Source organism: Amphiprion ocellaris, chromosome 16, assembly GCF_022539595.1.
Source record: "Amphiprion ocellaris isolate individual 3 ecotype Okinawa chromosome 16, ASM2253959v1, whole genome shotgun sequence".
NCBI lineage: Eukaryota > Metazoa > Chordata > Actinopteri > Pomacentridae > Amphiprion > Amphiprion ocellaris.
In genome coordinates this window covers 15,101,098-15,122,451 of record NC_072781.1, presented here as the reverse complement: position 1 = coordinate 15,122,451, position 21,354 = coordinate 15,101,098, and the positions used below count along the sequence as shown (strand labels likewise).

Genomic DNA, 21,354 nt, shown 5'->3' with positions numbered 1-21,354 from the left:
AGAATTACTCTTAATTTCATTATTAAATCACAGCACTCCTGATTCTGCTAAACACTCTGAGCTTCCACCTGCAACCGTTGATCTATTCCCCCAGAACAGATCATTTGATCTTCAGCTACGATGGATCATCTGCTCAGAATGTGCGTATAGGTCGAGCAGGCTTGTGGTTGCAAGCAAATAAGGCAAACAGAGGTGGGGGTAAGTTAGCGGGGTGGAGGACGCTGCGGTCTGACGCTGTCCAGACACGAGACACAGCTCTTCAGGAGCGGAGCGCCTCACGAGACTCCTGGCCGGCTCTGACGCACATCGGCAGACAGCTTAATAAATCAGAAAAAGTTAAGGGGGTGGGGGGTGGAGGGAGCTGCAGGGGACAGAAAGACACACAGGGAGGACTAAAATGGGAGCTGTGCAAAAGACGCTTACGACTTTGTCCTATTTGAAACACAAAGAGCGCCCTGTGATTAGTGACACAACAAAAAAAAGAAAACAAGGCTGCTATATAAATTTATGAATACAAGTTTTGTGTCAAAGCCCTCTGAAAATTATTTAACAATCATATGTATGAACAAAAATAATCAAATGTCCTATTTCCATGGGGAAAGAACAAGCCGCAGTGATGAGAATGTTGCGATGATCGTATAATGGCTAATAAAAATAGCATTCTTTGACCTCCAACTCGGCCATGAATCTTCTTCTCTGGCTGATGGACTTTTCAGAAGCAAAGTGAAACGTCATAAAGAGTAAAGCGTGCAAATACAGTACATCTTTCAGATACTCTACATCAGGCCAATATTTGCTTAAAGAACAATGCTGGCTATATTCTGTCTTCTTTATTTTTGTTACTGTAAACAAATCACATGAAAAGATTAAAATGAACTGTTATTTTCTGTCTCAGTGCTTTTTGTCGCCTAACTTGTTTGTGGCTGTAAATTCTGGGCCTGTTTGTTCTGACTGAAGGCATAAATTTCAAAAAAACGTGTTCGGAGCACAAGTTTCATGAAAAAAAAAATCCTGAATAATGTTCTGCAATAACTGGGCACCGTAGCTTCTCTCAAACATTATTTAAACAGAAGTGAATACTGCTTTTGTTGAGGTCTATTTTCAGCAGCAGATTAATACACAATTGATGCTCTAGTGACTCTTCACTAGAGCATCAACTCTTCTCCACAAAATTATGTTTACAGAAAACTACAGTGAATTCGTTTTAAGGAAAAATGTATTTTGTTTTGGATCTGTTCGTTTGACACATATCTCACATCAGTTTCTGATCAACGAAACTTTGTCATTCAAATAAAAACTCACTGGAAAAATTTGCTATAGAGACCACAACCATTTTTGTATCACGCTGTAAACATGTTTATTTCTGCTGTAAAGTTTAACATTTTAACATAGGGGTCAGTGGGGATTGATACACTTTTGGAGCCAGCCTCAAGTGGTAATTTGAGGAACTGCACTTGACATAATTTTTTAGCTCCTGACGTTGCTGTTTGGGAATAAGTTACAGTATATCAGGGTTCAGATACATAAACAATACCTATAGGTTGGATAATTTCACTGCCGATTTTGGTCTTTCTATAGTGTTTTCTAAAATTAAATACAAAAGACTATCCCTAACATTTGACAGTGCAATACAATATTATGATGAATGAGCTCAGTGTGGCTCAACTGTCTCCAGAATAAATGGAAGAGATGTTTTCAGTTATGCAGGTCCTTCAAAACTATTTTTTTTTGTTTAAATAAGTAGCTACACATACAATAAAGCAGTGTCTGCATCTGCTCTAAGCATCGCTGTTAGTTCAGGTAAACTCCACTGGTGGCAGCTCGATACATTAAATGCATTCATGTGGATCTGAAAGAACAAATCACTGGTTTATTGGAAAAAGTCAAAAATGTTAATATCGTCAATCTCTCTTAAAGGGCTCTGGAAAAAGCAGCCAAAGGAATGACTGGTTTGACCCGACAGCCGCTATATGGCAGCTTGATGGTGATTGATGGCACTTTTTTCCTGAACATTCCTGCTACTTTCTGCCGACCTTACAGGCTTTCCCTCTGATTCCCTCTGAAGTCTTTCGAGCCACAGCTCAAACTAATGTGACCGCAGTGACACTCAGAGCTGTGGGATATGCGTCAGTGTCCCGGGCCTGCGACTACGGCGGCCAATCAAAGGTGCAGCCAGATCTGTCCCACATGCTGTGGTCCAGGATGGTTCTCCCCACTGGGAACCACATGTGTTCACTCAATCAGAAGGGAGAGAGGCCGCTGTGGTAGAAGCACTGGTTTGATCCTGTTTTTTTTTTATTTTATTTAGTCAAACCTCAGTGAAATTTTCCTTCCCACTGGGGCCAACACTGCTCAAGACAAGAGCGTCATCATGATAAGCACAAAATGTTTCTGATTTCATGCTGTTGAACATAATGAGAGAAAAACATGTCTGACATGTGGAAGATAAATAACCAAAAATACACAAACAAGATCCATCTTAAAGGCTGTTATTAGATATTGTCACATTTGACATTTTTCAGCGTCTACAGTCTGCCCATGAACCTTCTGTCAAAGATTTTCGGTCATTCGGTCAACAATGGTAGAAGAAACATTAGAATAGATTACTTACATAAACTTAACATTACCTTAAAGCAAGTATTCAGGTTAAATAAACACTATTTTATTCAAATCTTACATTAATAAACGTATGTATTATCAACAAAATATACTTTACATGTTGCAAGTAGAAGTACTTAAGACTACATTTTCATGTGTGATGTATACAGGTTAGATTTTAATGTTGCTTGTGGAGATCGATCTAGTTTATTTACTTTATATACAGTTAGTTCAGTGGTTCCCAGTCAAAAGTTCCAAGATTAATCTGTGAGACAATCAGTGCAGACAGAAAGAACAAGCAATGTGTTGTTTTACAGATTAGAATTTATAATTTGGATTTTTCCGCTTGTTATTTAAATGCAACCACAAGACAAATTTTAAAAATGTCTTTAGACAACTAAATTGATATGATTAGCCACACTAGACACTGCTGCCAGGTTAGTAAGAGCCGAAATGGTTGTGAACCATTGCTTTAAAGCTGTAGTCGACAGAAGTCCTGAAGAGGCAAAAAAAAATGATTGCTAGAATTTGTGAATACGATCCTCCTGTCAGTCCCAAGCCTATCTGTCCAGATTAATAAAATTTAAATTAGACACGGGTTTCAAACTCTGCTGTCTTGAGTAAAAGATTTCTGTTCAACCCACCACATCCCACTCTCACCACTGATATATATTTTTTAAAGTTATTTTTTTTTGGCCTTTTGTTGGCTTTATTAGATCGGTTTAGTCAAGAGGCAGACAGGAAAGTAGGGAGAAAAATGGGGGCGAAGACCTGCTTTTCCTCTAAATTAAACATGCTAAAAGGAATTATGGAATTTTTGTGTGACACCTAAAAATACTGCCGCTTTAACAGTGTGTTGTATTTTATCCATATATTTTTAAAATCTCGATTTGGTGTCAGATAAATGCAGCAGAGTAAAAAGTACAACATTTTCCTCTGACAGCGGGCCTGAGTACCTCAAAAAAGCACCAGAGTAAAACTACTTTGCCCATCTATGCTTAAATCAGCGAACTGAAGTTGCCCATTCAGACAAATATATAGGCGGGAAGCAGTTTGTTGTGCAGCATGTTTGTGAGTGGCTGAAGCCCAGTTGGCAGAGATTTTCATGGCTGACTCAGACTTGGGCTTCCTGTGTAAAAACTGCAGTCTGAGTTCATGCAGTGAGGTATTGTTGCATAACACTTATCTTGACACCACACCCTGGGACTGAGAAGGGAAGGCCAAACCAGTCACAGTCTGTCTGGGTCTTTGCACTCCAACTTTTACTATGAAACGCTCCTATTTGACAGGATATACGTGTACAAACAGCATGGGCCGGGTAATTTATATATTCTCAGTTTGTCATATTAATAAGGAATTTTGGGCATCAAAACAGCCTTTAACAGCTTCAAAACAGTAAATTCTTGGAAGTTAAATTTCAAGTTTATGAGCATTTTTATTAAGGAAATTAATTTGGCACGGTCTGATTTTATATGGAAAAGTTAATAGCTTGCTGAGATGCAGTAAACTACAATTCATTCCATCTTGTAATAAAATCCACTATCAGTAAATATTTTTTTCATGCTCGGTATTAGTATAGCAACTTTAAAGTGTGGAAACAAATATTAATAGTAATGAAAACTGACAGAGTGGGTTATCATGTACACTACCAGTCAAAAGCTTGGACACAACTTCTCATTAAATGGATTTTATTTAATTATTTTCTACAATTTAATTTCTTTTCTGTAGATTAATACTGAAGATATCAAAGCTATAAAAGAATACATATGGAATTATTTTGTAAGCAAAAAAGTGTTAATCTTCAGTACTAATCTACAATGTAGAAAACAATACAAATAGAAAGCACTGAATGAGAAGGTGTGTCCAAACATTTGACTTGTAATGTATGCAACAGAAGTCACAATAAGACTTGTTATAGGTCAACAGTTATCAATGAGCCTAAGGCCCAGATTCTTTCTGATGCTACATCTGTGAAAAGGAAGTGCCTTTATTTCCTAAGAAAAGACACCTCTGTTAAGCAAAGCTTCATTTCTCTTTCTATCTCTACAACTCAGTCTTTTCTTTCATTTACGTTGTATTAAAATTCACCCACGGGACTTCTTACTGCCGTAGTTTTGAAGCAGCATCATGCTTCATATCATCACTTCAGTCTTTTATAAGATGAGGATCAGTGGACGTCTGCAACTGGTGATCAGCCTCCTCTTTAGCTATTTTTAACTAAAGCAAATTGGTTTTAAAATCTGAATTTCTCACTAAAAGTGTGCATGACGAGAGAAGAACACATATTACCTTAAGCAGTCCCATGAGGATCTCACAGTGGTTAAACCTCCCACGCTCTACTTTCATTATCTATTGAACATTTGTAAGTTTTCTGTCTTTATTTAACCAACTAGCAAGTTGCAAGTCTTTTTATTCTTTCTTTTCTCGTTGCTTTAGCAATTTGACTCAATGTCATTTAAACAGATGGTCGGCCCTCAAGGATCTCTGGAGTGTAAACAGAGGCTGAATGAATGGATGGAACTACAGAATTTTATCACCAATTTTTGACTCAAATTACAATATATTTTTTAATTCACTGCCTAATCATTTACTCTATAAGATGGCAGTAAAAATGCATTAGAATTTTGTATATTTTGTATAAATGAATATGATATTTTTCAGATTTTTTCCAACTTTATGAAGATTTTCGACTACAGGGGTTGAACTTATCACTTTGTGCCAGTGATGTACTGGTGTACATTAGGACACTGACATCTGGGATGGGCAGAGTTAAAGGTGCAACAGAGCACTGAGCTTCTGAGCAAACACATCAGAGAGGCCGGGTGTGGTCAGCCTGATATTAGTCCTTCTTTAAACAGTTAAGAGTAATAGACGGCCATAAGCTGTGTCGACTGAACTCAATGCTGCATCTGCAACAGCTCTGAAAATGTACGCTGCAATATGGAATATGTGTATGTTGTTTTTTTTTGTTTTTTTTAATTATGTTTCATTTCTTCAAAAACTATAGTGGTATTAAAATTCTTTATTTGAAAGTGTAATTGGCAAAATAAACCCAAGACAATCATCCAGAATACAATTAATACATTGTGTTGAGCTTAAATGCAGAACAATATTAAATTATTAATGTAGTTTAAGCTACTTTTTGCCCTGAAGTTATTCTGTCAGGTTAATTCAGGCAAACTGCCTTCCCAGAAAGCTTCCATAAATAGAACAGTTAGGCTGAGGGTAGAGTTGGTTTGCTGTTAAAGATTGCTGGGTGTTAAACAACAGGACGAAAAGGCAATTTAATAAGGTTTCTCAGTTGAGAGAAGTTAATGGAAGAAATGTGGTGACTGTAGTTAAGGTTGACTTTATGTGACCCATGTTGTTATTTAGGTTAAATCAGTATTTTACGCTAAAACAGGAACTTGTAAATGGATAAATATGCAAGATTTTAAAAATTTTTATGTGTACTGTTCTGCTGCAAGAGTTAGACAAAATTACAAGCTCTACAAAATGATTTGAGGATTGGTAGAATTCCCGGAGGGACTGACCAAGAAAAGTATTTAACAATAAACTGACAAAAGCAGATAAAGGATCATTTGCACAGCTGCTAAGAACAACAAGCAGCTCCACCCTATCACCATCACTCATCTCTGTTTCCCATGATGAAGCAGTTAGCTATCTGTGTGACAGCGGCTGAACCGAAACGAACGTGTGTCTTCAGCACTCCTGTCAGACGATGATGAGCGGCAATGTCAACAGCAGAGGCCGACCCCGGCGGTGCCGACGTTTAGCGAGCAAGATGTTCCTCCTCTGCAACGCATAGATGAAAAATGCACATGAGAGAAAAAGGGAAAAGACCACTTCTCTTGAAGCGCACTCCTTCTGGCAGAGAGTCAAGGGCAAGCTGCCAAGGTACTACTTTTCACTTTCCTGACATGAGGCTGAGGCAGGAAAGAGGGGAGGGACGGGGCTGCTGGGTGCGTGCGTCAGCAGGTCCGCCTGGGACTCCCTTTGCCAGGAGGTGGGAAGAGCATGTGGTTCTTATCTTATCTATGAGAGGGCTGGAGCACAGCGTCCAACGCTGACATTCAGCGAGCGGCGAACACTGAAAATGAAAACGCTTCGACTCCTCTCCCACTGCTCACCTCATTTATTCATTGCCGCCGCACCTGGACATGTGTGTGTACATATGCAGGTGAACACACACGTACATCCACCCCCCACCCCACACATTCCACAGCAACCAAGGGTGAGGTGACAGGTAAGGCCAAATCAATAGTCAGTGAAGAGGTGTCAAAAAAGAAAACGCTATTTCACTGTGGACTTCAACTGCATCACGTCCAGGGACACACCCCCCACACAGTGAAAACCAACTCCACTACACAAACATGCGAGCTCACACCTCACACTTTGTGTTTGAGAGAGAGAGAGAGACAGAGAGAAGAGATTTCCATGGAAATGTAATTTGCATTATTTCCACTTCCATGGTCCAGGTCATTAGACGTAAAGGGGAAGGGCTATAAATGGCAAACTGAGATGTAGATAAGGCATGTCCCTTGATCCACAGCCGAATAGTGTGGTCACAGGCAAGCTCAGTAACTGCAGCTACAGGCAAACAGCTGGTCAACCTTCACCTTCAACGCAAGTTAGAAACTGAAAACTTTCTTTGAGGTGAAAGGAAACAGCCAGAAGTGGTCGATCACACATCCTACAGCGCCATTGACAATGAGACTTAACAGTACAGCTGGAGTTGCCGCTTTGGAGTCAGCATCCTGCCCGAACCGGTGGTTTGATGCAGCCCCGTGTCTCCCCCTGAGCCACATCAGTAATCAGAGGTCATGTTCCCCCCTCCACATCTGGTCCGATGCTGAACTCTGCAGCCGCTCTGCAGAGGGGCCAGTGGGGACCTGATAATGAGAACCACAGATCCTTGTGTCTTCTCCAGTGCCGTGTTCTTTTATGAGCTTTGACACAAGGACAAGTTGTAAAGAAATCTACATGCATGTGGCCTTTTCCCATCCTCTCAGATACAAACCCATGACAAGCTGACAAGGGGTCAATGGACGCCTGGAGGGGAATGTCATCTGTTTCGCCGCTCAGATAATGCACTGTGCCCTGGCACCGATCCAGCACCGCTCAGATCGGAACATGAAGAAAGGGTGTTTGAACTGCATAACGAGCTCATTTTCTTTGGCTTGAATTGCCTGAGAGTTTAAATCAACACTGGAGACAAATCACAAAGAGGGAAACTCTTTGGCATGTGCTTAGTCCAATCTGGAATTATTTAGTCATTCAAATTTCAATCACACTTAACTTTTCATACTCCAATCATATCAAGCAGTCCGTGTATTTATATAGTAAGTGCCTGTGCTGGGATAGGTCCTGGGCATGAGAGAGAAGGCATGCGGTGGGGCAGGAAATGTCCAACACGAGCGCGTCCTGCCTGACAATGCAGCCCTCTTCACTGAGTTAAGCAATCCGTCAACAACCAATTGAGTTTGAAAATGCCTGAGAGATCACATTAGGGCTGACCCGAGCTGACCTCCCTCACTAACCAAAGCTGTCCCCAAATGATGTGCGCAACCAGACATTTGCATATAGAATTTCCTGAAAGGCAACAAACAGCTGTAATATCCCAGGACTAACTCACTGATCAGAGTAGTGCGAGCAAGTCTTGACAACCTGGAATCTCTTTCTCCAGAGTGGACTGAGTTTACTGGACAGTCCAGTACCAGAGGATATTAAACATACCAAAATGGCACTTTTTGCCACATCCACTGGCCTATGTTGGCTCCATCTATCACATGTCTAATATTTGTAGAAAGCAGTCTGTGTAAACAGTGCAATAAAAACATACGGCGCACATGGTGACTCATATTCTAGCTCGCAAACTGCAAGTGTTCGTGTGTTTCTGTCACCATCTAAACGCCTTGGATGAAATGCAATCAAATTCCTGCCTGATTCCAAACCGATCAAAAGAGAAACGTGCAGTGAGAAGGCAAACAGTTTGCCATGTTAATCCCACATTTAACCCAGATTAAATGACAGCTGTACAACATTTGAAAAAACGAGCAGCAGGATAATTGTGAGCTATGATACTCAAACACACGAACAGCTACGACAGACGGCGACTCTGATAGTCAGTAATGAACTTTTTCTCACTTCATTTTCTGAATGACTTGTTTATCATTTTCTAATAATTATTCCAGCTCATCCTACAGTAGATACAACTTTAAGGTACTCAACTCCGACACCCGCAGCCAACCCACATCCACTGTTGTTTTGTAAATTCAAAGAGGGCGGAAGCTTTGTGAAATCTGACATTCTTGTCCTTTTTTGGTCAGCGTGAGGGCAGGATACCTACATACTGTACCTCAATAATACATTCCATGACTGCAGTTTACTGCTATGTGTGTACTTTGGAAACCATTCGGCATCCCAGGCCTTGAACTGCTAACTTGTTATTACAGGGTTTCCACTAAAGGTCACTCGAGGTGCCACTGAGACAACTGTAGCCGCTGACATTATTTATGTGCCACAGTGGCTGTTAAAATTGCAATCACAATAAATAAATTGCATAAATAATTCCTAAAGTTTCCACAGCAGTATTGCTAAGGTAGGATATCTGTCAAGGCACAGATGCATTATAAGATGCTATGTAAATAAAGTTCTAAATATTATTTTTTTTAGACAAGAACACACAATATGTAAAGAAAAACATTTTGTGACAATTATTGTAAATTTCAACTTCATGGACAAGCTCAGGAACTATGCATAGATTATAGGTGAATATAGCAGATATTTACTGTAGTGACAGAAAATTATTTAGCTTTCTGCATATTTTCTGTCATGCTGGCACCCATTTCTTAAAAATTAAGCAATTTTTTTCAATAAAAATTAATTATAAGTATACCTGCCTCTGATGTTTTTCTCTGATGTTTTTCATACTGTGATGAAAAGGAACCAAATAACCAGAATAACTGACCTGAAACCACTAAATGTTTCACAAAGCTTATTAATAAGAAACCTGTGAATATTATGAGTGAAAAAAATACAAATTAAATATATTAATCTAGCCTTCCAATATCAATCAGATGGTTATCCCTGAACTCATGTTTCTACAAGGGTATTTTTCTGATTTTTCAGTATTATCTGGAGGAGTAAACAGTAGGCTTCGCTATTTACTCTGTCCTCACTCCGGCTCCTGCTGCACACTTCGCGTCGCCTTTTCATGCCATGTCTCACTGCAGAACTGCTGACTGTCCCCTCTGTCACAGAGCAACTCGGATCCGAGCTGGGAATAACCACGCTCTGGATCTTATTGTAAATCTGCCGAGACACACGTTTCTTTACCCCAGAAAACGCAGCCCTGCCTGGCCCTCCAACGGAGTCCCCACCCATCCAGTTCAGCTATCAATCTGTCATTCATAAAGTTGGGGAGACAAATGGGCAAACAACGTACGCCCGCAGGACCAGTGCAAATAAAGCCTCCCCAAATCAGCCCGTGTTTGGCGAATCTGCTTCATGAAGCGCTTTCTACTTTATGCGTAAAATTCTGCCAAGATCGTCCTCTACGCTTTGCATGCGCTTGTCAAAAATACCTACTTGCACCCAGGAAACAGTCCGTTAACCTTCTGAAACAGCTTGTTGAAGACGGACCATCTTCCATGTCGGATTGTGAGCGCAAAAGGAGAGAGGAGCCACGGAGAAAAGTGCGCCTCTGCAGCTGCAACTTGGTGCGTCTGGGCACAAAAAAAATAAAAGAAAAAGAAAAAAAATCAAAACTATTCCAGGACGCGCTGAGGTGATGGTGGTGTCCTCAATGCTTTGAGGCTGTGCACGGTTTAGGAAGGGCAAGGAGAGCACAGTGTGCCGCCGCCCCCCTCCTCCACCAGTGCTATGATCCAGCACCGCTGGCCGAGGTGTAGCTACGGTCGGTCCGCCTCCTCGGCGTGGTGGCTCCGCTGTGGATGTGCAGCAGCAGCAGACTGAGGGGAGCGGAGATGTCGACGCATAGACACAGAGAAATGGGAGTAAACACACACACACACACACACGGACGCACGCACGCACGCACACACACACGGGAGCGCGCCACCGTCAATTTACGCAGAGCGAGCCTTTGTAATTTTCAAAAGAAAAGCCCAGATGGTGTTTGCTGCAGGAAATACCCAATGAGAAAAGCTCAAACGAGAAAAGCCTGATTCTGTTTTTATCAGTCATGAAAACACATTAATCAACATTTTTTTATGAATGTCTAATAAACAAACGTCCATTGGTGATTAATAAACTGTTTTTATGCGGCTATGAGATATTACTGCAAACATTCATTATGGCACTAATCACAATGAAAAAGCAGAATGTGTGCTTTCTTCATAAAGAAATTATTGATTCTCAATATTTTCGAAGATTATCCATCCAGTAAACCTTTATTTTTCTACAAACAAGTAATTTGAAGGGCCAATCGTCCTTATTTCAGATATTTTTGCGCACTTGACGCGTCTGGGACGCTCTCCATCGACGCTGCTGTGTTGAGCTGCTGTTCCTGTTCCTGAATTTGGCTGCTGTTTCCTGATCCACGACTGTGGTCAAGGAGGAGAAAGTAACAACCTTCAAATTTACAGCATGGCAGGACAAGGCACTGGAGCGTTTAGTTTTTTCATGCACTGTCTGAAAAGATGCAGCGTATCATGTTTAAAGACGTCGGGTCTTTACGCATCGACGTGCCCTTTGGCAAGGCACTAAACTCCCTCCTGCTCTCCAGGTCTTGAAGACTCTGACCTCTGACTTCATCAGCAGGGAGATTTAAAATCAAGGATCATTCTGCGGAGTGAAGTAACCAGATCTTATGAATGGCTTGTTCCCAGAATGCACTTTCATTCAGATCAGTCTTTCACTAAGGCCAGACAAAGGACAGCCACCATAGCGCAGCCAGTCTGTGTAAGAAAAATACGTATATAACATTTCACCATAGTGCAGTCACGGAAAGTCTATTTAATGTACTGAAAACACAAAAAACAAAAGGACAGTCTAAACATTGATAATACCAAGGTCTATTTTGTGCCTTATCTAGCTTGAGATTGTACATAAAGTTCTTTTGTGCGAGGAAAATAAGGTTTGTCTTTCTTTGTGTTGATAATTTGGCTCCTAGCTTTAAATATCTGCAGAGACGTGCGTTTACTAAAGGAAGGTATTCAACTGATTTATTTCACCAGCCTAACTCAGTTGCACATTTACATAAATTATAATTGTAAATATTGCCTTGAATTGGCACAGTAAAATAAATCAATGTGGTACATTCCTTTAGCAAAGGCCTAACTCTGCAAATCTCTGCAAAGACTGCACATCTGCAGTGCCACTGAAATATTTAGACACACTCACTACAGTCCTGGAGTGGAGACATAATCCTATAAGAATAATGACCAATCCCATAGTGAGAGTAATGAAAATAATGGAATTAACCTCAAATTCTATCAAACAGATGAACATTTTGGTTTCTCAAGAAGGCAATCTAGAGGGAAAAAAAAACAATAGAAGCTTGGTACGAACAATGTGCTTCTACGGTGCAGAGTTAAAATTTGAAAATGCCACAAATTAAATGTTAAATCCCAGGAGATCACAGTGCAATGCCAAATCTTTTCCTTCTTTAAACAAAAACATAAAAAAGTTAAAGTCAAGTGTGAGTCAAAGGATTTCCGGAATCAGCCTGAGTTTTCTCTGACGTCTTTAAGGCCACCGTTAATTCCTGTTAACTCTACAGTTTATGCCTTAAAGCTAGCCAAAGAATGCAGCACCACTAATGTTTATATTTCCAACGTATCCAGAGACATATTATTCATCTATAGGACACTGGTAGAGCAAAACAATCCTGACATAGAACTAATTTTATGCTGTAAATCAACAAACTCCACACAGCCTTCCTAAGGAGCTCTGTTTGGATTAAATGCACAGAATATCAGCGGATATCAACTGATTTGTCTTTCTGTTCATGTGAATTGCTGAGGTGGGGATACTACATCAAGTCCCAAATGAAGTGAGCCCCCTATCTCTACAACCTTTGCAGACGTGTGCTCGTGCTATCAGCGCTCAGAGCGCCTAAACAGCTTTGACTCTGCAACATGATACAGCATAAAGTGTGCCAGACTCCCTCATGGCTGCAGCATTACATACTGATCATATCGAGAGCGCCAGAGAGAGATAGTGTGGGAGCTGTGGCAGGTTACGTCAGCAAGTGCGCCATCAATCACTGGCATTCCTACACTTTGGAGCAGCTGCTCCATTCAGAGGTCTCATGTATATATAACATAATGGATTCTCTCTGTTGCTTTTTCTTCCATTTTAGCCTGATCGGAAAAGCCCTTAAACGTAGAAACAACACTCTACACTACACCCTAACACTGCTGATTTTTCATTGATGATGCTGCCTTTTGATTATTTTTTACAACAAAGCTCGTATCTGTTCATTTGAAACACTAATCCGACACTATTTTCTAATGCCCAGGAATTTGGCAGTTAGTGCTGAAGGGAGAATCAAAGAAATTCAGCCATCTCTGTGAAATTTAACAACATGTAGCACATCACCAACCTCCTATTTAACAATACATCTGGGAAGCCCACATAGAACACTTATTTCCAATCTTATTTTCTTCTAATATAAGGAAACATATTAAGAAAAATAAGGGAAAAAGGAGTTTGGCAAAAATGTTTGAAATGTAACAAGTAAAACAAGCAAACAACAAAATTTAATGAAACAAATCTCTGAGCTGATGAAGCTCCTTTGACTGCTTTAGGGCTCACCTCTGTGCGTCCTCCCTGCACTTCAAGCAGCTTATGCACGGAAATTTAGATAGAAAACAAATGCTTGAAAACGTTCCCTGCAAAGTTCATGACTGGAAGTTTATGAGCTTACGTGAGACGGTTACGGCTGAAGAACTTATAGGGAATGCAGTAGATCACAAGGGATGCCACAGCTCTGTCTGTGACCTGCCAGTGAACTCGCCTGATCCGCTGCTCTCCAAAGTGGCAAAGCAACCGTTTTTTTACGCTTTATGAATTATGGCATAACAGGAAGTAACTGACCAGCCTGACCTGTCAAAACACACTGATATTTCAACTGTGCTTAGATCAATCCACTTGGAATGAAAGACAGTCTCAGAAAAATTACCTAAAGACACAATACCAGAAAAAAAAGGTTTTAGGTTTTATCCACACAGAAAGCTGTATTTTTTGCACACCGTTCAAAAATGGCTTCTGTTTTAATGTATGTTTATAAGAGATGCAGGTTCTTACTTTGGATTCACACTTGAAAAAAGACACAAGAGCAACAGAAAGATCCCGGCAAATCTTGAGCTGTCAGATGTTTCCTGTGCTCAGGTGATCTGCATTTTGTTACGGACACATTGTTGGTTGCTGCTTGAGCCTCCTGATGTCTGTAGTGGACATGTAAAGATTACCCAGTCCTTACTTTGACCCTGACATTTTAGGACTTTGTTCCATGAGTTTCTAAATTGTAGTAATATTGTCATTTCAATAGGACATTCAGCTGTATACCTTTTCCAGTTATAACACATTTTCTTACATTTCTCCTGACAAGATAATGTCCTGGGCAGTGTTGGAAGAACTGAGATCCTTTATAATTAACTAAAAGTAGCAATATCACACTGTAAAAACCTGCACTATTACCCAGGCAGAGTATTATTATTATGGATGCATTCATGTTCTGATTGAGAAAGTATTCACTTTGACTATTTTGTTGCTATAACTAAAAATTATTCTGTTTAAACTGTAATTTACTGAATATTTTCTCTACAAAAGTACAAAATGACATCTTGATTTTTTTCCCCCCAACCAGTTTTGTCCAATTCCAAAAGTATTAATTTTAAGACAAAGAGAATCAGCATGACCCCCAAAATGTATAGTAGTGCATTATATGTTACAAGTGCATATGTTTTGAATGGTAAACCTTCATATCTACAACTGTCCAATATTGGAGTGTATTTCCCTTCAAAATGTAGCTAAGTATAGAAAAATGTTTAATTTGACATCCAAAACTAAAGAACCTCAAATTTGTGGTTTAGCACTTGAGTAAATGTGCTTTGTTCTGTTCTGCAAATGGTCTTAGCTAATTTTGCACTGAGGATCATATAACAAAGAGAAGTTTACGAGAAGATAATCCTAAGAGTTTCAATAAAAAGCAACCACACTTTTCTTTTTGGTGCTTGAAGACATTTTACCTTTCATCCAAAAGGCTTCAGGTCATATTTCTTCAGTTCAGAACTAAATAAACCTCTTGGATGGGAGGTGAAATGTCTTTAAGAACCAAAAATAAATGTCTGGTTTCTTTTTATTGAAGCTGTTAGGGTGACCATGATGTGGACGTCTGTGAATCTTCAGATAATTTACAGGAAGATCATAGGTAGGCAGGTAACAAGCTGGATTTTGTTGCTAAATTGGAATCACAGTACCTTGTAATTTATTTAGAAACAAATGGAATAAATTAACTAAGCACAAAAGACCCAGGAACACCTCCAAAATGTCCGTCAGGGCTCTCTCTGGCTTGATCTACATCAATTTGGATGGGGAGTGTACACTTTATTCTCTGTCAGCATCATCCTGCCACCAAATCCCATATCCATCTGTGAATGGATAGCACGTGTGTTACAGAAAAAAATATGGAAATCAAAAAGGTGATGATGAAAGAAGCTGAAATCTCATCTGTGTTAACATGGGAAGTGTGTGTCACATGCAGAAGGTTCCTATGGCTTTTGGTAAAAGAGCGGCTTTGCTATTGTCCGCCGGGGGGATCAACAGCTGACTGGAGAGTGAGTGGTCGGCAGCCATGCTTAACTGTTCTCCCCTCTCTGCTGTTTTTAGCAAACATCCTCCTGATGACTGCGTCCTGCCTCCCAACATGAGGGCTGCACATCTTCAGACATGTGTGTTCTTGTTCACACACGGCCTCACCCTCCTGCCCCCCACATTACAGACCTCATCCACTTAAGCACATTTCTGATTCAAGGCACTGTACAAGCTTTTTGCACACTGCGCACACACACACACACACACACACACACACACACACACACACACACACACACACACACGCACACCGCAGATGTAAGTGAAACATTTACAGATCACATGCAAACACATGCAAACATGCACACATGTACACACGCAGGAGCACATCTATGGAGACGCACACACACACACACACACATCACATGCGGCAGACACACACCACAGAGACTTCCAGTCCCCTCCCCCCAACTGAATAGTCTGTTCTGACAATCCACAGGACAGCCGGAGCATTGACGTCAGAGGCAGGCCCATGAAAATACAGGGTCCCTGGGGGGCTGAGGGAGTTATGCACATCTTCACAGCTTGGCTCGCAACTAGTTCAACAACCAAAGAGCATATTAATGCCTCTGTTTACTCTTATTTGTCAGAAAATGCAATAATAATAATAAAAGATATTAATGAAAAAACGGTCCACATATACACAAAAGCCTGGCATGCACAAATTTGCGTGCGACTGCAATGCGGCTCATCTCAAATGTGACGTCAATGGACGTCATTGCACTGTGATCCATTAGGACAAATATGAGACAGGTGCATAATTTAGGTTAATGGAAATACAAATCACAGCACACCATTACCTGCCCTCTGTCGTCTTAATCATTGCCATTTTGAATAACTGCTGTCAGATTGCGGTATATTAGACGCACCCAGAGGAAAGGTTTGTTGCTCGCTCAGACATCTTCACAGTCCCGAGAGAAAAGATGACATCTTTGTTTATCGCACAGTGTTCTCAAGCTCATTCTGTTTTTGTTCTTCTAAGAAATCATTAGGACATCAGATCCATTAATCTCATTGTTCTCTGCTCATTCTCCTCCTCTCACCTTTTCTGAGATGATCATAGGTGGAGTTATTGTTTGCCTGCCTGCAACCAAAGATAGTGTGTGTTGCTGTGGTCTTAGCTGTGTTGTTTCAAAGAAGGGTCCTACAGACACAGGAAAAAGGCATATGGGTGTCTAAAATGTGTCTTGATCTTGGCTTTTTTGGGTAGAAAGCACTGTAGGTTATTTCAGGAAATGATAGTGATACAGCTGGAAATTTATTTAACTGAAAAAGTGTCAGCATATGTGCCTATGGGTGTCCATATGTACGGTATATTTAGATATCATAAAAATAAGAAAAATATAGCAGAGGATGAATATAAAATTAACATTGTTATATTCTTATTTTATTATTTATTATTTTATTAATGGTCCAAAATACAATAAAGATGATTTTATATAATACATTTGGATTTTTATTCCAAAGTGAAACATACGACAAACTGGAAAATGGAATTTTTAAGGCAGCACCATGCTCTCCAAAATCGCTCCTATAATTTTGCCACCCTCAATCAATTAACCAGTATTTAAAATCATTAATGCACTCATTATATTTACATTAAAACACGTAGAACTCATAAGCATGAAGTTTTTGGAGATAAACAGAAAAATTGCAGATTGGATCACACCTTATTTTTTCACTCTTTTGAGAACTATTTGCTGACTATTTTCATTCTCCATTTTTACCTTGTGGCACAGAACAGAATTCTTTATTGTCATTGTACAGCGTGCAACAAAATTAATCAGCAGTCCTGTCAGTGCACTCACACAATCTGACAGTTTTGAAGGTACAATAAGAAATGTGTAACTATAGAATATAACATCTAGTAGAGAAAAATAGCATGTGCAAGTGTATGTATGAAAACAGTGGGACTTTTCTTCTTTTTCTCCAGGAGTGCAAATGATGTTGCACATCTGGATATTGCACATTGCTGGGGCATGTACGAAAAAATATGGCTTAAGTAGTGCAAAAATGACGTACAGGGCACAGTCGTATGTAAACGTAGTTTCAGTAAATACATGCAAGGTGCATGAGGTAGCATGTTAGCTAAGTTAAGTCTGTCCATTGTCATTGTTTCTCACAGAACATGGCAACCAAGATCAAAATGAAGTTTACAAAACTGAATGAATGCAGTAGTGGTCCTCTGAGATAATTTTTCATGAACCTAATTTCATGCATATGACTGGGTTTGACCACAATGCATCAAGGTGATGGCTTTCAAGTCCATCCACATGCAGAAGGTGTTGATTGTTTAAATTGTGACTATAAACTTTGTTGCCTTAGGAGTTACCTGGGCAGCCACTGTCCTCTTTTGTAAATCTAGTCCAAGCTAAACATCTAAGCGTCCGTAAAAAATTGCAAAAATAATCGGACTAAATCGTTTACAGTGTGTTATGGCTTTGCACGGAGGACAGAGCAAAGTGAATAGAGCTGGTCTCAGTTGACTCATCTCCTGTGGTTTCTCTAAAGTCCAGAACTCTTGTGTTAAACCCTAATGATTTTCTGTTGAACCAGATGATTCTTCAAACTTTCGATTGCCCAACAGAAGCTCTGATTGTTTCCTCCGCGTTGCAATAAATTTGAATCTGGATCCAAGCCCTTAATGAGATCCTTATGTACATTTTAAATAATCAGACATTTATAGCTGATGCTTCAGATCTTTTCAGTGCTGCGGCCAATCGAGATGAGAAATACACCAATAAAATCTATTCTCTAGTAGGTGGTGTCTCAATCTGCAAATAAGTTGGGGTAAAGTCTGCCCTGTGAGGACCACAAGCTTTAGCTCCACCTTTGAAGCTCTATCTCCTCTCGTCAGGAGCCCACATGAGCGTAAGACTACAGCATCTTCTCAGAGAAAACATCATCATCACTCGTAAGGTCACATTTTATGACCTGCACAGCTGTCGTATGTCATAACTTGGGGGAAATTTCCTTCCATATGGAGAACATGGTGACAGGAAATCAAGAGTCCGGTGCAATGGAACCATTAAAGACAGGATGACTTTTTGTCAGCACAGTTGCACCAAGGGAAACATTTTAGAGATAATACAGCAGGGAATACATGTTGTGTCCCCAAAGACAAGTGGCCAGTAATAAAACCTAAACTCCTCAGCTGCCTGCATGTCTCTCCAGAAGAGGTACAGTTCTGACTTGTTAACAGGAAACAGGCTGATCTGGTGAAAGTTGCCTTTTATGGACTCACTGACATTAATCGTATGTTCAAGAAATCTGAGGAGGACGATGGTCCTAATTTTCATTTGGGATGGAGCTGATTAAATATAAGTCTTGATCTTTCCAGTATGGTTGTGATAAAGGATTCTGCTTTCTCCTTTGCTTCCTCTGCAGATATCGCAGGCACGTAACAATACTGTTTCTTTTTTTTGGAAATTCCTTTGCAGTTTCAGTAAGACAAAGTTCTTTCTAAGAGCTATGTTACCCCAAAGAAACAGCACAGTCCACAAGGGAACACAAAGAATAGCTGTCAGGGTCCCCAAAATGGCAGAATGTCATACTCTTCATCTTCACTATCCTCTACCTGCCAATGGCGCTCCAAAGTTTGAAGACAAGGTCTAATAAAAGTGCATGACTGGCCACATGTCGACTGACTGGACTGTCTAACTGGATAATTCAACCTAATTTGTGCAAGCCAGTCCACTACTTAAATAGTCTTCTCCTGACAGTTTTGCCGAGACAGTTTATTAAATTGATCTTTCTGGAAAAACTACAAAATTACATTAAGGCACCATCTTTGTAATCTAAATGGATCCTTTGTACAGCTGGACTTGAAGGACTGGTGGGCAGTGGTGGTTTAGTTGAATCTGACTATTATCTAGTCAGTTCATAATCACTTCCGCGATGCAAAACACAACAGCCACAATATTTGATTTGCAAAGTTGCCATACATGATATTTTTAGCTCTGTTTTTGCCTCAGTGGTCCAGTACAACACCTGCATTACTACTGACACTGGAGGTGGCGTCATTGCTCTTTGGCTAAGTAGAAGAAAATGAATGGATGACTCGTACCAAAAGTCCTGACCAATCTTGAGAACGACAGATAATTTGGAGCCCACGTCTCAGTTAAGAAAACTTTGTTGTTTTTTTTTGCTAAATCCAATATTTTAGGCCCGTAGACACTCATCAATACACAATGCAATCTGTAATAAATTAATCTGGCCAATGATGGTGAGTAGTCTAATCCTTCTTGCTGCAACTCTTGGCACCCTTACAGCTTTGTATGCCTGGCTAGTGTTTGGGTATTGTAATTGCTGAGACATAAGACTGCAGCAAAATGGCCAAAGCTAAACCTGACAGGGCAAGAGGTGAGCTGTCAGATAATCTGACAGGTTTTAGGTAGACTACCAGTTTCACCAGATTGTCTGAGCCACCTAATTTGGAGGTAAACCTAAAGTGAGCGTGCCTAAAATGTCAGCAACAGTCTCGTATTTACAGAGGAAATATCTGTTAATGCTAACACAGACAGCAGGGCAAAGCTGAACCAGGGAATGAACTCTGAAAAATGTTTATGAGCAGTTAGTTTAGGCAATAACTTTTCTGCTCACCCTTGTCTTTCTTCCATATAATTTTGGTTCAGCTGAGGGTTTGTTTAAAGTTGTCTCTCTACTTGTGTCTCAGTGGTGATTGGGGATTTTTCCCACGTTGCAGCCATTAACTTGGGGAGGACAATGTTAGGCTATTTTATCCGAGAGAATTAATGGCTCACAGCTACAAAAAACAAACAAAGAAGCTGTAAAAACCCCTCTTTTCCTTTCAGCGAAACCAGTGAAGCTTCTTGTTCTTGATCAGGAGAAAGGAAACCATTCTATGTGCTCTGTTAAAGGCGCGTGGCCGCCTGTTTCCTCCCAGTACCAACAATGGGACTTAATAGTGACAAGGACTTCTACACTGTAGGAAATACCAAAAAGCATGAAAATAAATAGTAAAGAAAATGGCAGTGGTGCAAGGCCATAGTTCATAGTGCTCAGGTGTAAAAGACTGATTGTATGTGTGCAACATCTCTATCATTTCTGAGATCTCTAGTCAATTTATGATAATCTTTTATTGATTTTAATGCACACTATTTATATGTCGATTTTCATAGAGTAGGATAAAACAATTTAGATCTAATTGTGGTTTTAAAACCAATGGCTTTTTGTGTTTTTAAATGTAAACTGGAACCAGAATTCATAGATGAGCACAGATGATGCAAGGCAGGAGGTGTGAAAAGGAAGTAAAAACCAAGAAAAATCAACTTTACATCAGTGTCATAATTTCTACTCATTCTTGTAATAATTCAGCAAGTGATGAAATTCTGAATGTGTTTACAACTGTAATGTAGCAATTAATGTACTGTGCAGCACGAGAGTAATGGCGTCTCTCATAAAAAATGAATGTTTAATTTTATGCCAATTTTTCTAGAAAGCATTATTCTGAACGGTAAATTATTTAGTCCCTGCAGGGAAAGTCCTATATCACTGTCCTATCTACATGAAGGTCAGAGGTCAGGGATCCCTGGAAGCTAATGGATATTCTTATATACTACTGGAACCTAAAGGCAGGACACTCTAGTCAGTAAAAATAAAAACATTAGAGGTTTGTAAGGCAACACTCCAAGCAGCAGAATGTACTCTGACTGCAAAATGAAGCATTTGTAAATTCAGAGCACTGCCAGAATTCCTCTGCTGAAATTCAGAGCATCGCACACACACAGTTAGCAGACTGTGTAGAGAAGACATCTCAAATGTACAACTGAGGCCAAATGCCATAATGTTAAATTAGTTTAACAACATATAAATGCAGTTCCTTACACCAAATCTGCTGTTTCATTTACTACCATATGTGCAAGGTGAGTAGAGGCCGAAAAAATTTAATTC

General features: G+C 40.0%; 1 protein-coding gene across 4 annotated transcripts in view; it reads right to left on the bottom strand.

The window, feature by feature from the left end:
* pde10a (phosphodiesterase 10A) overlaps window positions 1-21,354 on the bottom strand; it is a 64,530-nt gene that overhangs the window by 32,801 nt on the left and 10,375 nt on the right. Inside the window, exon 1 of one of the 4 annotated variants that reach the window (XM_035953500.2) lies at window positions 10,189-10,612. The exons of 2 other annotated variants lie outside the window; for them this stretch is intronic. In XM_035953500.2, the coding sequence (XP_035809393.1) occupies window positions 10,189-10,252 (64 nt within the window). In that variant the 5' untranslated portion in view covers window positions 10,253-10,612. Of the gene's footprint in view, window positions 1-10,188; window positions 10,613-21,354 lie in introns of those variants that run through there. One more of the 4 variants, XM_023281598.3, reaches the window with a different exon arrangement.